The sequence below is a fragment of the Scophthalmus maximus genome, chromosome 21 (genome assembly GCF_022379125.1).
Source record: "Scophthalmus maximus strain ysfricsl-2021 chromosome 21, ASM2237912v1, whole genome shotgun sequence".
Lineage (NCBI taxonomy): Eukaryota > Metazoa > Chordata > Actinopteri > Pleuronectiformes > Scophthalmidae > Scophthalmus > Scophthalmus maximus.
This window is the reverse complement of record NC_061535.1, coordinates 4,718,912-4,741,500: the sequence shown is the minus strand read 5'-3', so window position 1 is coordinate 4,741,500 and position 22,589 is coordinate 4,718,912. Positions and strand designations below refer to the sequence as shown.

Genomic DNA, 22,589 nt, shown 5'->3' with positions numbered 1-22,589 from the left:
GTTAGGACAAAGATTTGAGACAGGGTGAGGGGGGAAAAAATAGCCCAATTGAGTTAAGTGCTGAGGAGGGAGGGAGGGAGGGAGAGAGGAAGATAAAGAAATTTAATTTACTGAAAATATTACAAATTGCACCTGTGCATAACTCCCCAAAATTACCAACCAATCAAGGCAGAGTGCCTATTACTCTCCCATTACATGGAGATCAGATCACGCTCTGAATCTGTGTCCAGAGAGAAAGGGAGGGAGGAAAAGAAAGAGGCAGCGCGAGAGAGAGACTGATGGAAGGGGGGAGAGGAGAGGAGAGTTAGAAGCCACGGCGATGGCAAATGTGCCATGATGCAAGAGAGGAAAGGGAGAGCGGAGTTTTAAACAAGAAGCGCCTTCGCAGAAGCTCTGGCACAAACAAGTGGATTTAGTATAGCATGCACACAGATACAAAACGCTGATTGCCTTGCTGGCCGGTGCCGATATTAGCTTGGTGATCTGACGATATAGGCAGATTAAAAAAAATAATCATAAAGGTAAAGTAGCCAGAGCGAACCAGCAGGCAGAGAGTCCGGCTGGATGCACAGAAATACGAATTTAATATATCTAGAAAAAAGAAAGAAAGAAAAAAAGACGAGCTCTCCGTGGAGACTGGTGGATGCCTCATCATCTTCTCCACTTGTTTGAGCGCAGTCTGTCTGCAACCGGCTCAAAAAGCCATGAATGGCCTCTTGAGTACTTTGCATAATTGGCAGCAATTTAATATGTAAGCTGCTGGGCTATTAATCTCTATTCAATAGCTTGATTCAGACAACAGTGTTACCTAACACTGAAAAAAAAGGAAAGTTATGTTAATGCAGAATTCATTAAATACTCAAAAGACATTTCAATTAACCCCCCCCCCTCCATTAGTGTGCTGCCATCTATTTCGCATTTTATTTGTTTACTGCTTTTATTAAAATGTATACTTTTATAATTAATCAGTTAATGTTGACCACATGTAGCTTCTGCACCAGGTTGTGGAAGCTTCAGTCTGTGACTGTACAGTACGACACAAGCAAAAATCAGGAGAAAGAATGTTCCGCATTCTTTCAAATTTTTGCCAAAATGATCAATTTCAAAAGCACGTTCTCTGTATAAAGTTGAATTCATGACACAAGCGTCACAGAAACGCCGGACGAACACAATGCTACCTTATTTTCGCTGACTAACCTTGACGCGTGATGTCGACAAAATCCTGCTGAAACGTGCCACTCTCCAGGCGTTTTAATTTAAAGCTGGGTATAATGTAGTCACGGGTTAAAATGAACACTGCACAAATTTCATGAATCGGCTTAAATTCGTGTCCATCCATCAATTAGCAGGAGACATAAAATGCTCCACAGCAAATATTACCTAGAATGTACATTCCCCCTTTTTTTTGTTAACCAGTTTAGCTTGTTCCCTGTCTCTCTGAACATTTTTAATCTACAGTATGAACGCTGAAGACAGGTCACTGCTCACTCTCTGTTGGTCAACTTTGACATTGATTTTTGATATTAACACCTCTCATATGAGGGAGGAAGTGCTTATATTTGTTTTGAATTTTGACAGTTTATATTTCCTTTTTTTCTCATTGAATCTAGCTTATTATATTTATGTTATTTTCTACCTAGAAATGTCTCACCCCCTATCCTCAATATGTGTACAATAAAAAGACAATTTAATGAGCATGCAGGGAATCGAAAAGTGTGGTGGTGACCAGGTGAAATAAGGACAGGCTACAGGTTTTCGGGTGGAGAGTAGAAGGGGCATGAGTGAGCAGCGCGAGTTAAATGTTTTATTCAGCCTGCGGTTGAAAAGTGCCACGGCACCTTCAGACACAGCAATGGCCGCGTAAGTGGCTACAGAGACAGCAGAAATTGGCCTTGTGGTTTACAACCTGTCGCCACAGAGGCAGACGCAGCAAAGCAGCAGCCAGTGGGGACAGACAGGAGCAGGAGCACATGAGATTAAAAAAAAGAAGAAAAGAATTGACTATAGAGAGTTAAGGGTTGAGACAGGAATGGTAAGAAAGGGACAGGGTAAGAGAGGACAATAAAAATAAAAATAAAAAAACAGATTGAACCGTCACGCCCAAACTGAAATGGAGAGTGTCTTTGTTTAAATCCAGTGGTCAAGCTAACAAAGTGTTCATCAGGCAGCCACAAGTGCTGGACAGACACATGCTTTTAATGGTTAAACTACCATCCAGCTCTTAGTGCCTTCACACGTGAGGGAAGCTGTGCGGTGTGTGTACACGGACGCACCATCGCGCATACACACAGAGGCGGGAAGACAAAGAAAAGATGGATTTGATCAGGTGTGCATTTGTGTAATCTGATCCTAATGAGCAGAGATGTACAGCACATATCAGAGGGGAGACTTCAGCTCCATAGCACCATCACCTGGACGAAACATACAGAATGCATGTTGCTCTGTGTATTGCGGAGACCCTCATTCTGGTGTGTGCTTCTTCAAGCCCACTACGAGAATGCGTAGCTCCGTGTGTGTGTGTGTGTGTGTGTGTGAGACAGAGAGAGAGAGAGAGAGAGAGAGTGAGTGAGTGAGTGAGTGAGTGAATGAGTGAGTGAGTGAGTGAGTGAGTGAGTGAGTGAGTGAGTGAGTGAGTGAGACAGAGAGAGAGAGAGAGAGAGAGTGAGTGAGTGAGTGAGTGAGAGTGTGAGTGTGTGTGTGTGTGTGTGTGTGTGTGTGTGTGTGTGTGTTACCTCAGGTCGGAGCGTCGCCCGGGTGCAGGCAGGGCAGATTGGTCCGTGGCGGGAGAAGGCGATGGGCAAACGTCTGGTCCTGTTCTGGCAGGCCGGGTCCTCACACACGAACCAGCCCTGTCAGAGACACATCGGACAGATTACTTCCATCAGCTGTGACACTTCCAACCTTTACGTTTCAGAATTTTCTCACATTCTATAGAGCAAACGATAAATAGGCAATGGGACTTTTTTTTAAGTTGAAACACAACCACAACAAGAAATGCTCCGTTCTGAGTCGTTAATCTGTGAGCATTCTGGTTTCTGTCAAGGTTTCGGCTGCTCTGAAGAAGTAGTAAACCACTGACGTAAAAAAAATATATATATTTTAAAATATTCTCTGACCCATTTGTTCATTTCCTCTATGATTTTCACAGCATTTATCGAACTCCAATAACTACAATACTCTAAATTCTTGCTTTTTCGTGTTCTGATGTAAATATATCACAACACACGTCATTGCATCAGGAAAAAGAAAAAAAAAACATTCACAGCAACTTTTAAAACCCTACGTGATTGCTTTATTTATGAAAGAAAAAAGTGCTCATGTGGGCATTTATTTTGTCGATAAAGGTGTTCTTAAAAATTGACCAAAAGAGAAAAAAACAAACAACTATTGTTGGCTCAGAGACACTATAAAAACTGTTTCTGGTAATGAGAAAATTCTGCTGAAAATTGTTGCTTCCATTTAGCTGCTATAATTCCACACAACACTGTGACAAGAAAAATACTTGTAGAAAGAAAAACAGGAGCTGCAAAATAAAAACAAGTGCAAGCGACAGTCGGAGAGAGAGGTAAGGGGAATTGAGAACAGAGGTTAACATCTGACTTCACATTGCAGCCTCTTCACTCACTCTTAACATTCAAATGCGTCTTCAGCTGCCGCGTGTCGCGCCGCTGATCTCCGAGCACTTGTCAGGCAGGCAGAGCAGCGGACAGCCAAAACGGCAGTAGTTAGGACCCCCTGGGGTGAGGCAGTGACCCTGGGCAGGTGCTGCGGGATAACCCTCTCAATCTCCCCATATTCTTCCAGACCCCACCCCCTCCCGCTTCTTATGCCCTGTCATTACTAAGGGGGGTGTAAAGGGGAGGGGGTTAATGCCCAACTAATGACAGAGGATAAGACCCACCACTATCAAAGCCGTTGCTTCTATCCTCCATCCATCCTTCCTCCTTTCCTTCCTTCCATCCTCTCAAAATAACCCCTTCAGAACCACTGCACCTGTCCGTCTATGCACGTCCCTAATGCACCGTTTCTCCGATTGATTTTTAGATTTGCCTTTGTCTAGTTTGCAGATTAGTTTTGAGCTGCATATATATGTTGGCCGATATGAGCTTTCACATACAAATCCGTATGTTGACCTGATGTGAAAACTTGTTTTAATACAGTATAAAATGTAAATGGTTTGCATTTATATTGCAATTTTTAGTCTTATTGGCCACTCAAAGCGCTGTACAGTACGTCAAATTCACTTATTTATAGACACATTCATACACTGCCGGTGCAGCAGTTAGAGGTGATTTTAGGGTTAAAGGGGCAGTAAACTACTAGTCCGAAACCGTGGTGGTTTGCAGCGTCAACTGCCAGCACGTCTCTTAGGGTGTTCACATGTGATGTTTACAAACTGCACTCGCAATGTTGTTGGTGCAGCATGCACCATTTGTTTATTTTTAATTTTTTACGGTGCGTTGCGATAAAGAAACAGGTCAAATTCTTCAAACCGAATTCTCTTCACCTCTTTTGAACTTTTGGATGAATGTTTTGTCTTTTCCTGGGTTTTTAACCAACTAAAACATGAGGTGTAGGAGTGGGCAGGAAGAGGACTGACACACACACAGACAGACAGACCAACACACAGACACACAGACACACACGGTCAATCTCCTCCAAATGAAAACCAAACACGCACACGTCGGCGCACATACACGCATAAATCCCAAATCAATTAGAAAGTCCAACAGCTCTAGTTCTAGTTTTACCCACAAATCCGAGTGCCGGGACTAATTATCTAAACACCTCCACCGAGCTTGTGCAAAGAGCCAAGGACCATGGGAAATGAGGCGGCTTTGCCGCCTCTGATAAAGACATTCGGGACAATGGTTCAGGGAGGTGCGAGATAAGGAGTGTGACAGTGGACCTGCTGCTGTTTGATCTCCAATCTTTTTTGTGTGTATTTCTTATGACACGAGCCTTGGCAGACACTGCTGTTCCCATGACACACACTCACACACACACACACACGCGAACACGCAGGCACACACACTTCACTCAGTGTGAGCACAAACATATTAATGGCTTCCTGTTCACATGCATTAAGCAGAATTAATAGAACACAAATCAAAGACTCAAGTGCCAAAGACACGCAGAACTGAGAGGGCTCAGAGGAGGAAAAACTACCCACAATGCCCTTCTGCTCTGCTACAGTAAACCAAAACCAACACAAACAAACCACACACACGCAAAAAAATAAAAGGTAAGTTACGATTACCGCACAGAAAGGATTAAAAACAAGGAGCATGAGAAGTCAGGCAGAGAGAACCCCCCCCTCCGAAAAAAAAGAAAAGAAACCTAATTGAGGCATTTTGCTGGAGCGAGGGTGGGGGTGGTGGTGTACAGTCGGATTGCGAGAGAATAAAGGCTCATAATTACATAATTACAGCAGTGGATATCTGACACATTGAATGAAGACGTCAAATGAGTTCCACATAATTTAACCAAACAGAGGCGAGACCAGGCCACGACAGGGCCGACCACGAAATACACCTCTCTCTCTCTCTCTCTCTCTCTCTCTCTCTCCGCTTTTCCTTCTTGGTCTGTTCTTCTTCTTTGTAAACACTCTTATTTCCCATCTTCTCTCTCTGCCGTGTTACATTCTAACAGTCTGGGCGCTGATATTTTCACATCCTCTTATTTCTGCATTTTTATATGGAAACATAGACTGTTAATTCTTCGGACTCGGTGCTGCTGTGTTTGACCATTGAATACCTTATTGTTATGGTTCATTAGAACTCAAACACTAGCTCGATGAGTGAATAAGTCCAAATTTGATCATCTTTAGATCATTTATGTCATTTGTCGAGCAGAGTTTGGATTATTGTTCAAATACAATAAGCAAAAGATATCACCTCGGATTGGGGGAATTTAGTATTCTTATGATATTTTAGAGACTTAACGATCAATAACCAACAAATTAATTGATCATGATAAAATCATATTGCAGCTCAAGTCAAAGGTTAGGTTTTGTTGACAAAGGGTGCAACTCGCCATTATTTTTATATTTTTGATTCATCGACAGGACATTTATTCAAAGAAGCGATTCATTATTTGGTCTTTAAGATGTCTAGAAAATCAGAAAACGCCCAAAGTGACATCATCAAATGACTTGTTTTGTGTGACAAATGATCCAAAAATTATAAATATTCATTTTACCTTCATTGACTAATCAAAAAAACTGGGGCTTATTTTTTTGCCTAAAAATGGCTCAAACACTTGGAATCAATAATTTGATTAATCAACTAATCATTTCAGATGGATTGTTAACACAGGGGAGAAGGTTCTCTGACATGACTCCTGTTCCAGACGAATCCACCTGCACCACACACACACACACAAGAAAGCTTTCTAACTGGTTTCAGCAGTCAACACCAGCTCTAATGTGAATGGATCTAAAATCGGTCTACATCACTAACACTAACACTCTAACACTCTAAAACACAGACACACACACACACACACACACACACACACACACACACACACACACACACACACACACACACACACACACACACACACACACACACACACACACACACACACACACACACACACACACACACACACACACACTTTTACAGAGTGAATAAAGCTCAAACGGTTCCACTTTGTACCTCCTCCGCTTAATCAAAGCTTCTCTATTCAACAATTTGACCTTTTGTTCAAAACAGGATTATCACCTTCTCTGGTCTTCATTCACCCTTTCTCTCTCTCCCTCCCCCTTTCTTCTCTTGCCCCTCAGACCGTTTCCAGGGACGACCCACATGACGAGGGTAATTGCAATAATTTGTTAAATGCCATGGCAACGGTGGTTAGGTGGGAGGGTTTTTTGGGGGGGAAAAAGGAATTGGGTGGTTCAGGAAACAAGCAAATCTCTCATTTTGCCAAAGACAGTGGGATGAGAGGATGAAAGGATGACACCAGTGTGTGTTCATGAGAGAGAGAGGGAGAAGTGAACAAGTGTTTGCCCATTCTCAGGGAGCTGGTTTATTGATAATGGTGGGGATGGGGGGGGACATTACTAATGATTAATGTCCCTGTGGTTCGAGCTTAGGACGCCAACACACATGTACATATATTCACGCACACGCACACACACACACACACACACACACACACACACACACACACACACACACACACACACAGAGGTGCAGAGCTTTCACTCTATCTGGCCAGACAAACAGCTCTATTTGAACTCTCCCTCGGCCTGAAAGGAATCCTTAATTACACAATATTACCCCTCTTCATTGCCCCGCTGTGTGTGCTATGTCCACTGCTGTTCGGCCTCCAGTGGTGTATGTGTGTATGTGTGTGTGTGTGTGTGCGTGTGTATGTGTTGCTGTGTGAGGTGTAAGTATTCAGTGGTAGCAGCTGTTTCACACATCGTGACAAAGGGGTTGAGGGGGACTCGCTCCCCATACATTCACCACACTAATTGATTTCTGTTCAGCACTGTGGGAGAGTAACACACACACACACACACACACACACACACACACACACACACACACACACACACACACACACACACACACACACACACACACACACACACACACACACACACACACACACACACACACACACACACACACACACACACACACACACACACACACACACACACACACACACACACACTTTTACAGACAGTGCATTCCACTCATAAGACCAAGGTGTTAGAAGCCGAGAGGGAGAGAGCGCTCTACAAAGACAACACAGGAATCCAGTTTAATTCAAGCTGCTCGTCAGGCGCAGGAGCGAAGTCACCTCTCGTCTTTAACATCACATCCTCCGTTTCTTTCTCTACTACATGTAACAAGTTCAGTCAGTAGATATCACACACTGCACCAACTTAAACTTATTTTTGAATATTAAAGACAGACTTTCAATCCAAACGTAACTGTTGATCTTTAAAGTCAAAAATGTTAAATTTGTGGTATTTCTAGTATTGGCTGATTCTCCACTAACCCAGTATTCCCAGATGGGTCATTTAATAATTTCAACTTATCAACAAAAAAATTAAAACTAACAGAGCACACGTGAAACCTGGTATTCAAAGTTAAAATGGCCATTTAAGTATTTTCATGGATCATGCCGCTAAAAATCTGTCTGGTGTTTTTTTTTAATAAGCAAAATGTGCTCTTTGGTTGAAAATGTCAGTGCAGTTTCCTGCTGAGGTTTCTTTTCCTGCTGAGGTTTCTTTTCTTTTCTTTTCTCCAACATCTTTCTGATAGCTCCTTTTACCACAACTGCATCTGTTGCATCCCCCGTTGTGTTAAATACAGCCTTACACTTTCATAAACACTTTGTGGAAGGTCAATTTTCACAAGTTGTAGCTATTTCATTATTTGCGACTCAGTTCCTCTGAAGAAAAAAAACAAACCTATTAATTTAATTTATTTAAGAATGTGTTCATAGACAGTGATGTGCAAACAAACCTGATGTGTAATGGTGCATTAAGCCAGCCTGGCATAGCCAGACTAATATTTAAAAGTGTTTTAGTCTGGAACTTCTTGGTTCATTTTAGATTTCGAAGAGGAAATGCCAGTGAGAGCAACGATTCAGGTGACAGTCAGTTGAGAGACGTGAAAATGTCAACATACTAGATAAGAGAGGAGATGCCTGTGATGATGATTCCACAATGTCTGTGAACGAGTGTGGCCGTTTTGTGGGAGAAATTTGAAAAATTTGTCAAATGCTCGTTCATCAGTGGCAGCGTTGGTTGTTTACAACAGTTGCTTCTCCGTGTTGTGGTATAAAACCGCCAATTATCAGATTGAGATTGGACCAGCAAGATTTCTGCCTGAGGGAAATCACTTTTGGGCCGAATATATTATCCTTCTTACAATACGTGCATGTTACTGATGTAATGAAAATGTTGGTGACTAAAATTTATCTTGAAGAAAAGGATATTAAAAAAGCGGAAAAATATAAAGAGAGCGGCTCGTCAGCTGGCCCCTTCTAGTGTAACAAGTTGCAGCAGTTGACACTGAATGGAAACTGAATGTCCACTTGTGGCTCTGCAGGTGGCGAAGAAGTCAATGTGTCAGGGCTTGAGTGGAACCCAACTCGCGCATGCAAACCGCCAAACACAGAAATACTCACAGTGTAGTATTTTTTGATGTGACGGCGGATGTCAAGTAGCAGTTTGTTGCTGATGTTGACAGTGTGGTCGATGGGGCGGCTCCCACAGGGGACGTGACAACAGCGCATTAAGCTGGGCTCCAACTTCAAACCCTGAAAAAAGAGAGAATACTGTATGTGTCAGATCTGGGAGAAAAACAACAAGTCAATCCACATAAACATACAATATATGATCAGAACCAGAAACAGGCAGCAATAATGTACACAGTCCATTTGGACAGATCATTTATTTTAATGGTATTCAGACTCCTTCACTTTATTCCAATTTTGTCATGTTGCAGCTTAATGCTAAAATTCTTTTAAGTAATCTTTCCCTTAGCAAGCTAAAACCAATGTCCCAAAATACTACAGTGAATTTTAGAAATGTTTGAAAATGTATTTTAAAAAAGGAAAATTTGGAATATCATTAGTATTCAGACACTTTGCTATGAGACTTCAAAATTTAGCTCAGGTGCCTCCCACATGTTTCTGTGAGGTTTTGTTACAGTGATGTCAACATGTTGTAAATTCAAATGACTGGACAGCTTTTGGAAAGGCACACACCTGTCTATATAAGGTCGCAACGCTCACAATGCATAAACCAAGTCATGAGGTCAAAGTAACTGTCTGCAGAGCTCAGAAACAGGATTGTGTCGAGACACTGATCTGGGGAGAGTTACGGAAGAAAATCTGCTACATGGAAGGTTCCCAAGAGTCACAGTGGCCTTCATAATTCTTAAAGGAAGAAGAGTGAAACAACCAGGACTCTTCCAAGAGCTGGCCACACTGAGCAGTCAGGGGAAAAAAAGGTCCTCATTACAGAGGTGATCAAAAACCTGATGGTCACTCCAGCGCCAGTGACCCTGTATGAAAATGGGAAAAACGCCACTGATCTGGGCTGTACAGCAGAGTGGCCAGACCTAAAGGACTCTCAGACAGTGAGGAAAAAAGATCCTCTGGTCTGATCAAACAGAATACAGAATCATACAGAAATATCCTTTTCCATAGGGCTCAGGACCTCAGTTTGGGCCAAAGGTTAAACTTCCTGAGCACACTGCGGAGACCACACAGGAGGGGCTTAGGGCCCTGCCTTGAATCTAACTGAACATCTCTGGAGAGACCTGAAAATGTCAGTCCACCTATGGCATCCTCAACCAACCTTGACAGAGTTTGAGAGGATCTGCAATTAAAAAGAATTGCAGAAAAACCTCAAAATCCAGGTGTACAAAATTCATCGCTTGATACCCAAGGAGACTTGAGTAAAGTGTCTCCTTGGGGGTCTGAAAGGGGGGGGGGTCTGAATACTGTCTGAATGCACTCTTTCAAAAAGCTTGCAAACAATACACTGATGTTTTTGAGCTTTTACAACAGTCCTCGTATCATGATTTAAATCTCTCTCCCACAGGACTTCATCATTGCTGCATCCTTTGCATTAATATTGCTGTATCCGCTTCACAGCTGCATTTTTAACCCCCGCGATGAGAAAAGGGCAGTTATGTAACATAGTATTGTGGCCGTTACCTTTAAAGCTCCACAAAGAACATGTCAAGTGGAAGGTGTAAAGGCTTCAAGCACCCCTGGGCCCAGTAAATTTTAACATCATTGTAGCCCGAAGAAAGCAGGTCAACGTGACCTCAATGCTCCTGAATTTTCCACTTGACAGCAAGGCTTATAGTTAATGCAACTTCAAAAATTTAGCCTCAGTTCATAACAATTACACTACATATAACAGCTTTAAACACTTGCTCCTTTCAACCCTAAACTCCATTTAACTGTCGCATTGATGGCGACAAAAATAAAATGGGGAAAAAAGCATGTGACACCCCCCCGCTCAGCCTCACAGATTTTTATAGTTTGCTTAAATCCTTCATTTTTGAAAGGAAAAAAAAGCCCCCACAGATTTTAAGTAAATCAACTGATTGAGTTGGTTCACAAATTAACCTTCTCCATCTCTTCCCCTCCTCTTCATGTTTTTTTTTCTTCCTTCCAGTCTGGGCAAAAGCAGCCTCCCTTCTTCTCTCTCCATGATACCCCCCCCCCACTCCTTTATCTCACTTGTTTCATTCCAAACTTGATATGTTAAATGAACTCTGCCTCCCCCAAACAACACTTACTTGCCAAGTTGTCATTATGTTATTTTAACTTATTTTGATGGAATGAAAAATTGAAACTGCCAAAGTATTTTTTGTCCTATGAAAATAGCTCAAATATAACAACCCACGGAAGGATCCTTTAAAACTCTTCACTTCTCTAACATGTCGTCCAAATCCCAACCAGCTGTCATCTTTAAATACCCTCCTGCAAAACTGTAAAAACAATTTGAAAAGGTTTACAGTGTCAGCTGTCTACCTGGACTGTTTTCATCCCCGTCTCAGTTTTGATAAAGTGCAGCTTTCATGTGGGATGCCCGACGCTCTATTAAAACTGGAAATCCCTGCCGTTCCATCCAGATTTTTTTTCTTCCTCCTCCACCTCCTCACTTAATCTTTTCGTCCCCCTCTCCCACTACACCCCCCATCAAACAACTTTCCTCCTCTGTCTGTCCTCCATCATCCATCACCACCTCCTCCTACCATCTCTGGCTCGGTTTCAGCGGTGGAGTCAAGGCCCATCTGTCCTCCCCTCTCATTGAGCTGTTAGACCATGTTCACCACCCTAATTAACTTAGTGTCTTATCAGTTTCTCTCTCTCTCTGTGTGTGTGTGTGTGTGTGTGTGTGTGTGTGTGTGTGTGTGTGTGTGTGTGTGTGTGTGTGTGTGTGTGTGTGTGTGTGTGTGTGTGTGTGTGTGTGTGTACACCAGTAATCAGACAAAACCTGGTAAGTTTAGTCTAAAATTTGAAAGTATGTACAAACGTCACTGACTTATCTTTTAAGTCAGTTGATTATTTGCCGACAAAGTTTTTCATTTGCACATGAACAAGAACTTGATTCACTTAAACTGAATTTAATACCGTTTATTTTTTTTCAGTGTGGTTCCTGTGTGATTATCTGCTGAAGTGCATACTGATATCATCCTTTTATGGTGCGTGTGTGTAATACTCCTTTTTTTAATTTAACGCAAGTTCTCGTGCCAGCGGAGGACAGCGGGTTGTCAGTTTTATTAGTGTCTTCCAGACAAGAAGAAGCTGCACAGCCCTGCTGCTCATTAGAAATGATAACACACACACGACCTTGGCCTGACAAATAGTAGGAGATCTGTGTGTGTGTGTGTGTGTGTGTGTGTGTGTGTGTGTGTGTGTGTGTGTGTGGGGGGGGGGGGGGGGGGGGGGGGGGGGTCCAGAGAGCAGCAGGCGCTAAAGGAAAGGCTTTTCAAGTTGTGGAGTCCAAACAATGCCAATGAAAACAGAGTCGGTATTGGAGCCAGGCAGCTGTCTAAAAATACAGACAGAGACACAATATAGATGATGACTACAGCATGAATCCTTCACGGGAAGTTTGACTGAAACGCCTTCGGAAAACATTATTCTCCCACTCTCCTACTCCGTCTGTCTCTCTCCCAATTAATCCATTGTACCAGTGAAGTACAGGATCAGTAATACTGAGCGCAATATATATATTTTTTATTTCAGTCTTTCTTAGTTTCATCTGGCTCCACAACACATTCCTCTGTTCTAACAGTTCTGTACATTTAGTGTCATTTGAATGTGGTCGCAACTTCGATACAGGATTTTATCAGCGTGAATCCACTGGAGTGTTTTTTCATTTGGGATTGTGTAAACTCTGGTAATAAATCACATTTTTCATTCCGCTTGGAGAAATTGAGTGTAGTAAAGACGAGTCTGGGCTTTTGTTCGTAAGAGACAAATGAATAACTTCATCTGCTTTCAGACTTGCACTGAAGTCCGGACATTTTCCTGAACTACCATACTCACAGCTCCTTCAAAGACGCTGTCGTAGATGTTGTTGGTGCCACACTGAGGGCAGCTGAACGTGAACCTCTCACAGTCTTTGTAGCGCTCCTCATCGGTCAGTTGGACCGGAGCTCCCAGCATGCCGTCGGCCTCCTCTTCTCTCTGGTGCTGCTGCTGAGCCCGGAACTGGCTGGGGTCCAGACCTGACATGGACAGGAGATCTCATTACAGACCGCTTTAACCTCTTACCAGTCTTTATTTTCACATTGATCTACAGCCATTTTAACGAAAGCTTATGCACAACCAGGGCTGATGAGGACAATACTGTGGGGAATTGGATCCAAACTACTCACTTTTATGACTGTTAAACAACAATGAAACATCTATTTTGTACTTTTATGAGACCGATGTGATATTTAGCGCGACAACGTCTGACTATGTTTGGCCGTCTCAGCTGTCAATGGACTATAAAACATGGGAATTAAAATTCTAATGCTAACATATAAAGAGATTAGTAGCGACACTCAAACGGTATCTGTACCCCACAAATACTTCAAGGTCAGAGTTTATTTATAAAATTGCATGAGAACTGTATTGCGCTTAAACTGCAAATGAGAATTCTGTCATTTAATCCCAAGCATTATGCAAGTTGAGGTCAACGGAAATTAAAACTTTTCTCTAATTTTGTACATTTGATTTAATGACCTGATTGACCTCAAGACATAATCTAACACCTGAATGATGTTGGCCTGCCCACTCAATAAAATAAAAGCCTTTTACAGTTTCCCATAACCCGTAATCAACCTACCCAGCCACGTGGCTATGAGCACGCTGTCGATCCCCTCAATGGGGTCACAGATACGAGACACCACGGGGTGGACCTGCTGGGCCAGGTAGTACTGAGTGTCCAGACTGAGACCCTCCTGCTTCTGGAGCTGCTCTAAAGCATAGGCTCTCTGACTGGCTGTGAGTGTAGAGCCATCCTGGGGGATAGAAAAAAAGAGAGAGATGTGCTGTGGTTTCAGTGGTGGATTGTAGCTCATACTGTAGGTCCCTACAATTAAAATCAGTAGTATCCATGGATATTCTTATATGGTGTTCTTCAGCAATTTGTGATGTTCCGTGCACGTCTGAATCTTTTCATGTGTGAAAAGGAACTTAAAAAAAAAAACTCTTTAACAAATACTGTACCAGTATTCATTTCATATGCTCACACCTTACAGATGATGTAAGAGACTGTATCTCCAGCTTTGACCCGGCGACCGCCCTGAGAGTTGATCCACAGAGCCACATGGACATGAGGGAGGCTCTTCTTGTCTGGATAGTCCTGGGGATCCTTGGTCAGCGCCTGGATGAGTAAGAGAAAAGACAAAAATGTCCATTGAGAGAGAGAGAGAGAGAGAGATAAGAAGTATTGCCTCAAGTGGGGTCACAGAGCTTTCTACAGAAAGTTTTTACGTTTGATGCAGACACAACAATGTCCTTACCTTGTTTATCTCATACTGGTTGAGCGGTATGTCTCCACTCGCTACCTTTTCTCCCACTTCCACCAGGTGTTTCTGGATGTTCTCAACGATGACATCACGACTCTGGTCCGACAGGATCTGACCAATCACATAGCTGGGAGAGAGGAGAAAAGACAAGAGGTGGACATTTTATCGAGCAAAGAAGGTACTGTTTTTCAAAGGACATTAAGGTATTTAACATTCCCTGGAAAAGAGACTGTCTGTGCTAATGTGCTAGCACAAGCAAAAAGGGGAGAAACATCCAAATATAGTTTTGAGCCACATTTCTGTTTAATATATATAGATCTACACGTACTTGCCACATTCCTTGGCGAGGTCACACCAATCTCTGCGGACGATGTCCAAGCCTTTGAGCTCCTGCTTGACGCTGTACTGTCCTTCGCCATGATGCTCCACAACCAAGGCTGCATATTTCTTCTTCTTCAGCAGCAAGAGTGACTTGAACACGCCATCAATATCAATCTCCAGCAGTTTGTACAGTTTGTTCACCTCTGCCTTTACCTGGGAGCAATGAAAACAACATATACGGGACATTTGGTGATGAAAAATCAAATTTTTTACATTTTGCCGGGTAAACATGTGACGGAAACACCCAGACGCAGCCAAAGAAATCCACGGACCTTATTGCCAAGTTTGAAGACCTCCTCCAGAGACCTGCTGTTGGTGTTGATCATAATTGAGTCTGTATCTCCGTAGATGACTTCAAGATTCATCTAAGTCATGAATGGAGGGAATAAGATGAAACAAAAGGATTCAAAGTTAGAAAAAGGAATGAAGGCATCCGTTTCAAATAAGGATTGGACAATAAACTAAATTTACTGACAATAAATCTATTCATCTAAATGTACTCATGTCACAATTTCTAAAAGATAAATTGCCTCCATATCATAGAATGTAATACAGAGAATAGCGACAACAACAACAACAGCAACCAATGAAATCCAACGTAAATTTAATCATTTGCCTACAGAGGCGTGCTAGTATCTAACAGGCAACGTTGAAATTAATCAGAAGAAAAAAAAAACTGTCAGGGAGCCAGTGAAAGAAAAATGTGCACAGATGAATCAGAGAAATGGTTATTGTGACATTTTTATTTCTAAGCTTGTGATTTTAGGTGCCATTGTTCAGCCCTACTCCAAATGTATTTGTCTCTATTTTTACATTTCCTGATCATGAGTGTACAGATGCAGAACAGCGTGTTGACGGCCCACCTTCTGAACCATGTCTTTAGTGTGCATCAGAATCTGCAGGAGAAAAGCAAACACGACAGCATGAATGGGCACAGACATCAAAGACGAAAAGCATCGCAGCACATACACGAGCACAGTAAAACAAACAAATAAACAACGATTAAGTATTAAGTTTCTGTCATTTGTTCGGTGAGTGTTTGTGTGTGTGTGTGTGTGTGTGTGTGTGTGTGTGTGCCAATGAATTTGTGTGGACATGAGAGCAGAGCAGGTGACTTGCTTTTAAATGGGGGATAATTGGCGAAGAGGGCAATTATGAGAGTGTGCTGTGACAGGAGTCTTTTCAACCCACACACCCACCCACAATCACACACACGCGCACATACACACACCTCTTAATGACCTGTAATGGCCTTTATCACCCGCAGAGAGAGTGACAGACAAATAAGAGAATTCTGTTAACGCAGGTTGTCCAGTGTGTGTGTGTGTGTGTGTGTGTGTGGGAGGGAGAGATCTGAGCAGAGGGATCCTAACAGGTGGGGGCCCATAGGAGCTGAGGGCCGGGTGGGGGCTCTGCATCTCTAATCTGGGGGGTCGGAGGGACAGAACGCAGTGTGACCTGTCACCAGCAATCGGCTCCTCAATCAACCACAGCCGCATATATACACACCCCGCATCACTCTCCACTCCGTGTGGGGACAAGGACGTGGCTATTTCAGAGTGTCAGGAAGGGGGCGGGGTTAGGCAGCAATGGAATTGTGGGGAGGGGGGCGTTCCACTCCCTGAAACCAGAGAGGGACTTAAGCATGCTTTATGGGCTGCTAGATACCAATGTACGGCAGGGGGAGTTTCACTCATTCACAGAACTGCCACCTCCGTTCGGAACTGCAGTCAAGGTCAAAGTCTTGCAACGCAAGGTCAAAGTCTCCCCCCCCACACAAACATTTGGGCCTAAGCACATACGTCCTGAATTGTGCTGCTAAGCTTTGATGCAGAGACAAATCGACCAAACTGTTTCCGAGCTGGGGAAGGGGAGGAAGTTTAGGAGAGGAAGAACGGGAGGCGAACAGGGAAATGAAATAAGTCACAGGACATCATCAGATTGTGTGTACATGTAGATTAATCTTCAAACCAAAACTAACTCTACCGCCATCAAATTTTGACTTGCAACATAAAACCTTTCTAGACATTTATTCATAAGCCTTCAACTGAAAATACTTTGTCCTTCCAAGTTAAAATGTAGCTCACGGCTGCTTTCAGTGAATGTAGAATAGGTCATTTAACCATACAAGAGAGGCTGATTGACAGCTGGTCCCGTCCAATGGGTGCAGGTCACAGGTGTATTGTGACGTGCATTGGACGTCTGGACGAATCTTCAGTCAGGCCCTCCTCCAAAAATAGTTACTTCTGGTTTCGAAAAACCAAGATAGCGCCGGCCAAAATGGCTTAAAGCCGGAACTTCACAAACACAGGATTGAAACTTAGCAGTACATTCATTTCAGCCCCTCCCTTTTGAAACAGACACAAACACATTGACGACGGACCTTACTGTCATAGTGGGGCTGGCAAAAAGACAAAAATAAACATCTGATCTTTGCAAACAGCAATGCCGTACTTTTTGATTTGCATATAGAGTGAGGAAGTGATATCAGATCGGTGTCACCGGAGGCGCATGGGAAACGCACTCTAATAACAAGCGTTAACTGATGTACTTAGAACCCGTCCACTTGCTATCAGATCACTGGAGACATCTGGATGTTAATGCCAGGTCTGACGGAGCCTTTAAGATGTTTCTACACCTTCACCGGCACATAGTGAATATCAGAGCAAAGTGGGCCACGACGGCGAAGGAACCCCAGCAGAGCTCAGAGACGGGATAGTGTCGAGCTGCAAAAGTTTCTTCTGCATCAAAAGGTGCAAAAGGTGCCACAGTGGCCTCCATAATTCTCCAAAATGGAAGAAGTTTGGAACAACCAGGAGTCTACCTCAAGCAGGCCACCCAGCCAAACATGGGCCTTTGGAACAGAGGTGACCAACAATCCAGTGGTCACTATGACTAAGATACAAAGAAACTTCCAGCCTGGAGCAGCCCCATTCGAATCAAACTGCAAGGGGCATCTAAGCAAAAAAAAAGTTAAACCTGACTTAACTTTTTTCACAATGCAACATCATTCAGAAAGGCTTTTTTTTGGCCAGGTAAATACATGCCAGCACACATCCCGGTTGTAATGTCTTGGCTGTATTCTTAAAATGTATCCCGAGATCCCGAAATCAAAATATAATTTTTTTTTTTATTACGTCTCAGAATTAGAAGTTGGAAAGCCTCAAATGTTCCTGTACAAGAGAAAAACAGTACAATGAAATGAAGAGGGGCTACTTCTGAAAAAAAGTGCCAGGCCAGACATCCCGGACTGAGACAATACAGACACACAAAATGTGCCCCTTGTATTGTTTTAAAGCAGGGTCATTTTCTAACTTTGTCCCAGTGATAAATGTACTACGTCATTGCAGATATTGAATTTCTATGTAGCCCTTCATCACTCTTCAGTAATATTTTCACCGTGATAAGCAGTTGAGTGTTTTAAGGGGAGCGAGACAGAGGAGGAGAATGTGAGGATCAGATCAGAGACAAACGGACAAAAGGAAAGGAAAGAGAAGTGATGGATAAAGAGAGATGTGTGATTAGACAAGAGCGAGAGCAAAGTGAGGTGAGGGGGGGCGAGCGAGGTGAGAAGGTGTTGATATAATTGATGTGTGGACTCATTTAGACAGGTTTTCCATATGCTGTCACTTCCAACAGGACAGACCGCATTAAGGAATGAACCATGTGAAAGACAAGTCATTTGACCATGACGCTGGAATGTGTGCAACTGGCGGTGTGTGCTCATCTTTAAACACATACCAACACACATATTATATGGACCAATGCAAACACAAATCCCCAGGGGGTAGAAAGAGAGTGTGTGTGTGTGTGTGTGTGTGTGTGTGTGTGTGTGTGTTCCCTCTGATGACTACACTAGTCGCCACGGTAAATGGTACTCATACAAAACAAAACTGACAGACGACTTGTGTTACTTAATGTCGTACACTAATTTGTGTTATTATCTTCAGTAAACAACAAACACATTTCACATTCACGACAATCCAATGATCAAAAAGTGTGAGCAATGTAGAGCTGCAACAATGAGTTGATTAGCTGATTAGCTGCCTGACAAAGAATTGATCTGCAACAGTTTTACTAGTTTTAGTCTAGTCTAGTTTTTTTTTACTATATGCTCACATTTGAAAGACAAACTAATGAACCAAATACCGATATGAATTACCTCATTCCCATGAGGTATGGTATGATTTCAGTCCAAACGTTGATTTTAACAGTTTCATACCAACAAAAAGTTTATTTCAATCCCTCCTTAAGATTTGCTCTATTTTTCATTCAGTAAAATTATAAAAATCTGTAAAAAAAAATCATGCATTTACCACTTCCCTCTTTTCCCTCAATTGTCTTGTGTTGCTGCCTTTCACTGCCTTGCCCATCCCTCATCATCCATCCTTTACGTGCCACACTACACACTCGGTTGGCAGTTCTTTAGGGTAAACATAGAACCGATGCAGTCTAATGCAACAGTCCTGCAAAAAAAAATCTGAACAATAAAGAGGAGTAAGGCAAGAAAGGAGAGCAGAGGATGTCTATTCCCTACCACACACAACTATACTAATGCAAAACCAGCCTGCCAACAACTCAGGCTGAGGTTTATTTAGGTCTGATTTGTTATCTGACTACATAAGAACTGACTGCATCATGATCGGTTTGATGGTAGTTTACATCATAAAATCTAGGTCAGTTTTGCTTTCACACCACAAAGAGCCATACATAAGGTACGTTCTGATGCTCTGTGGTCTGCACTGGTTTGTCTCACACCAGCCAGGATCAGAGCATCCGTAGATGCACAATGCAATTATTAAGCCTGGAACTGACCACAGATGAAAGCTTTAAGAAGCTACAGTTTGCAGACGCACTGTTTTTCCAGACACCCGAGTTCACTAAACACTTGAGTTCTAATTTACAAAAACAAAAATCTGCACTTTCCAACTGGTTCTGACTGGGCTTTTCCCAGTTTGCACATTTGTGCTTTTTAACAATGCCTCATGTCTTTGCATGTGCACATGTGCACCCTTTAGCCGGGAGTTGTTGCACCCTGTCATTCTAATTGATATGCTTTTTGTCGGCCTTGTTGCAATCGCCGCCTCTCCCCAGCTGTTGTTCAGCTTTTTGTTTGCCTTATCCATTAGACATCTACGTGTTTTGTTTCTTCACATAGCTCTCCTATATCCTTGATTTCAATCCGCTTCCCACGCCTCTTCAACAGAATCTCTTGTTGACATTTTAAATAATGAAATTAGTCTTAATTGACCCGTTTGGTTGAGTGACACAATTTTTTCTAGAATAGGAAAAGGAAGCAATTAAGATGAGAGTGAAAGTCAGTGAGAGAGAATGCGAAGCAGAGAAAAGGGCATCATGTCCAACCTCAATCTGATCTCCTTCACACACACACACACACACACACACACACACACACACACACACACACACACACACACACACACACACACACACACACACACACACACACACACACACACACACACACACACACACACACACACACACACACACACACACACACACACACACACACACGTCTGCTGATCAGCAGATCAGAGGCGGCATGTTAAACCTCAGCGTGGCAGAGGGCCCTTGTAAAAAGAGCCTGGGGCACCAGCGACGATTGTTTTGAAAAGCAATGCCGACTGAAATAGCACCTGTAGAGGAACACACCACTGCCAGAGCTGGGGAGGCGTTGTGCGCACAATTCGTGTACAAGAGGCACAAACTGCGCTTTCGCTAACACAATGTCACAAACACAGATGCGCAAGTTTTAAAGCTTTTTCTACGTTAGTGTGAGCTGTCATGTGCACACTCCTCCAAACACACACAGTGAATGGAAATCCTTCTTTCGCTAAAATGAATTATTTGCATGTAAAGACACACACTCACAAGCGCACACACACCTGTTCGCAGATGCCATAGCTGTGTCCTCATGGCTGCGGCTGCTGGGAGGGTCAATCTGTTTTAAAGCCGCGTCTGATTTAATACAACCGGCTCAGATCCCGAACGCCGGCGTTCATCGAAAATGCCACGACAATGACAACAATCCCATTGTTGTCTGGACAATTGAAAGCTTGAAACTTGCTGGATCTTACAGTTTTAAATGTCCATGAACGCTTTTATTTTTTTGGAGGGGCCACTGACTAAATATGCAAACTAATGCCACATGCCCAAAATCTTGTTTTGAAAACTAACTTATGACGTAAAGGGACTTCCTTCTCAAGCTCTTGTGTTTTTCCACATCATACATTCTTGTTTGTCCTGTCATTAAGTCATTTTCACCTGCTGTGTAACAATGTGATGTCGAGTATGATGAAAATGCAGACAAGGTTGACAAAAGAGTTAAGTTGATTTCAATGATTTGTTATTTTTGTTATTTTTGTCTTAGGTTTATAAATAATTTTAATACCAATACACATGTACAATTAAACCTGGGATTAAAAAGGCATGTTGCCCTTTAAAAGAAACAAACATGCCTTTATGTTTCTAGTCAAACAAGATATTAACCATCATTGTAATATTTAAGGTCCAATGATTCTTAATAATTATAGAAGATCTGATCAGTCAGGATTATAGACGTGGTTTGAATTTTAATTTACAGATAACGCTGTGCAATATGACAAGCACATTAATGTTGTGTCATATCATATTTCAGATTAAGATTCATATCTTTAATAGTGACGCCTGCCTTTTCCCGACCGTGTAAAATTGGGGCCATGTCTTTGCGGGTGTAAGTTGTAACAGCTGCCGTTATCTCCGTCCGCCTTTGAAATTCTTTATATATCAAGAGCGTTGAGACTCTTCGCACTGATTGTCGGTGGTGAAATGGGTCAGTGGTGTTCTGAGTCTATTGTGGGGACCAGTCAGAGGCTTAATTTGTCCATGAAAGACTTTTCATAATCAAATTACATCCATGCAGCTTCTTTTTTTTTAAGGTACAAGTTTCATCTTGACTGCTCGGAGTTCTTCTCCTGTTCAGAATGACCACAGTCTGTGTCACGTTCACTCTCCTACACAATATCCATCATCATATGACACAGCCCTGTTAACAGACTGTGTGGCCTAATTTTCCTCTGCAATCATTTTTAACATGTTTACAATCAGATGAGCAAACTTAATTAAAAAATCCAATAATTACCATCAGTGTATATGATGGAAAAGTGGCTTTAGATTATTGCATATTTGGGCCTTTAAGTCCAACAGTGTTGCATTTTCTGTCAACGGACAAACATTACAGCACCAAAGCAAAATGATTCAATAAACTGGAATCCATATGCTGCGTCATTCCCCTGATGCCTTTACCAACCATGTAATGCAGCGCAGAGGATTAGAGGATCAAGACTGTTAGGTCAGAAATCAAAGAAATTAGAGGGTTTCCATAGAACTGAACACATGTACCACCTCGCTGCCAGGTCAGTCAAAACCATTTCCTAATTATCCTCTTGTTTCCAACCCCACCAGTAGCCCTGATGAAGACAGCAGATGTCAGATCAATCCATTATCAATTGTAATCCCTGTCATTAGCCCAGTCTCACATGGCCTCATTAGTAGGTGTTAGTAAAGTCGCTGTTTGGATTCTGAAACCCTGTCCCGTCATCCGTCGGCCCTCACCGACGAGCTAATGCGGCCAAAATAGCAGCGCCGCTCCCATGTGACTATTTGTTAAGCCCACTCCTATCA

At 42.6% G+C, this 22,589-nt stretch overlaps 1 protein-coding gene across 3 annotated transcripts in view; it reads right to left on the bottom strand.

Moving 5' to 3' along the window:
• Positions 1-22,589, bottom strand: part of pola1 (polymerase (DNA directed), alpha 1) — a 48,863-nt gene that overhangs the window by 12,953 nt on the left and 13,321 nt on the right. For all 3 annotated transcript variants that reach the window (XM_035619537.2, XM_035619538.2, XM_035619539.2), the window contains exons 27-35: positions 15,767-15,799; positions 15,176-15,268; positions 14,851-15,056; positions 14,517-14,649; positions 14,246-14,377; positions 13,838-14,012; positions 13,051-13,232; positions 9,160-9,291; positions 2,733-2,849 (exon numbers count right to left, since the gene is read on the bottom strand). In XM_035619537.2, the coding sequence (XP_035475430.1) occupies positions 2,733-2,849; positions 9,160-9,291; positions 13,051-13,232; positions 13,838-14,012; positions 14,246-14,377; positions 14,517-14,649; positions 14,851-15,056; positions 15,176-15,268; positions 15,767-15,799 (1,203 nt within the window). The remainder of the gene's footprint in view (positions 1-2,732; positions 2,850-9,159; positions 9,292-13,050; positions 13,233-13,837; positions 14,013-14,245; positions 14,378-14,516; positions 14,650-14,850; positions 15,057-15,175; positions 15,269-15,766; positions 15,800-22,589) is intronic.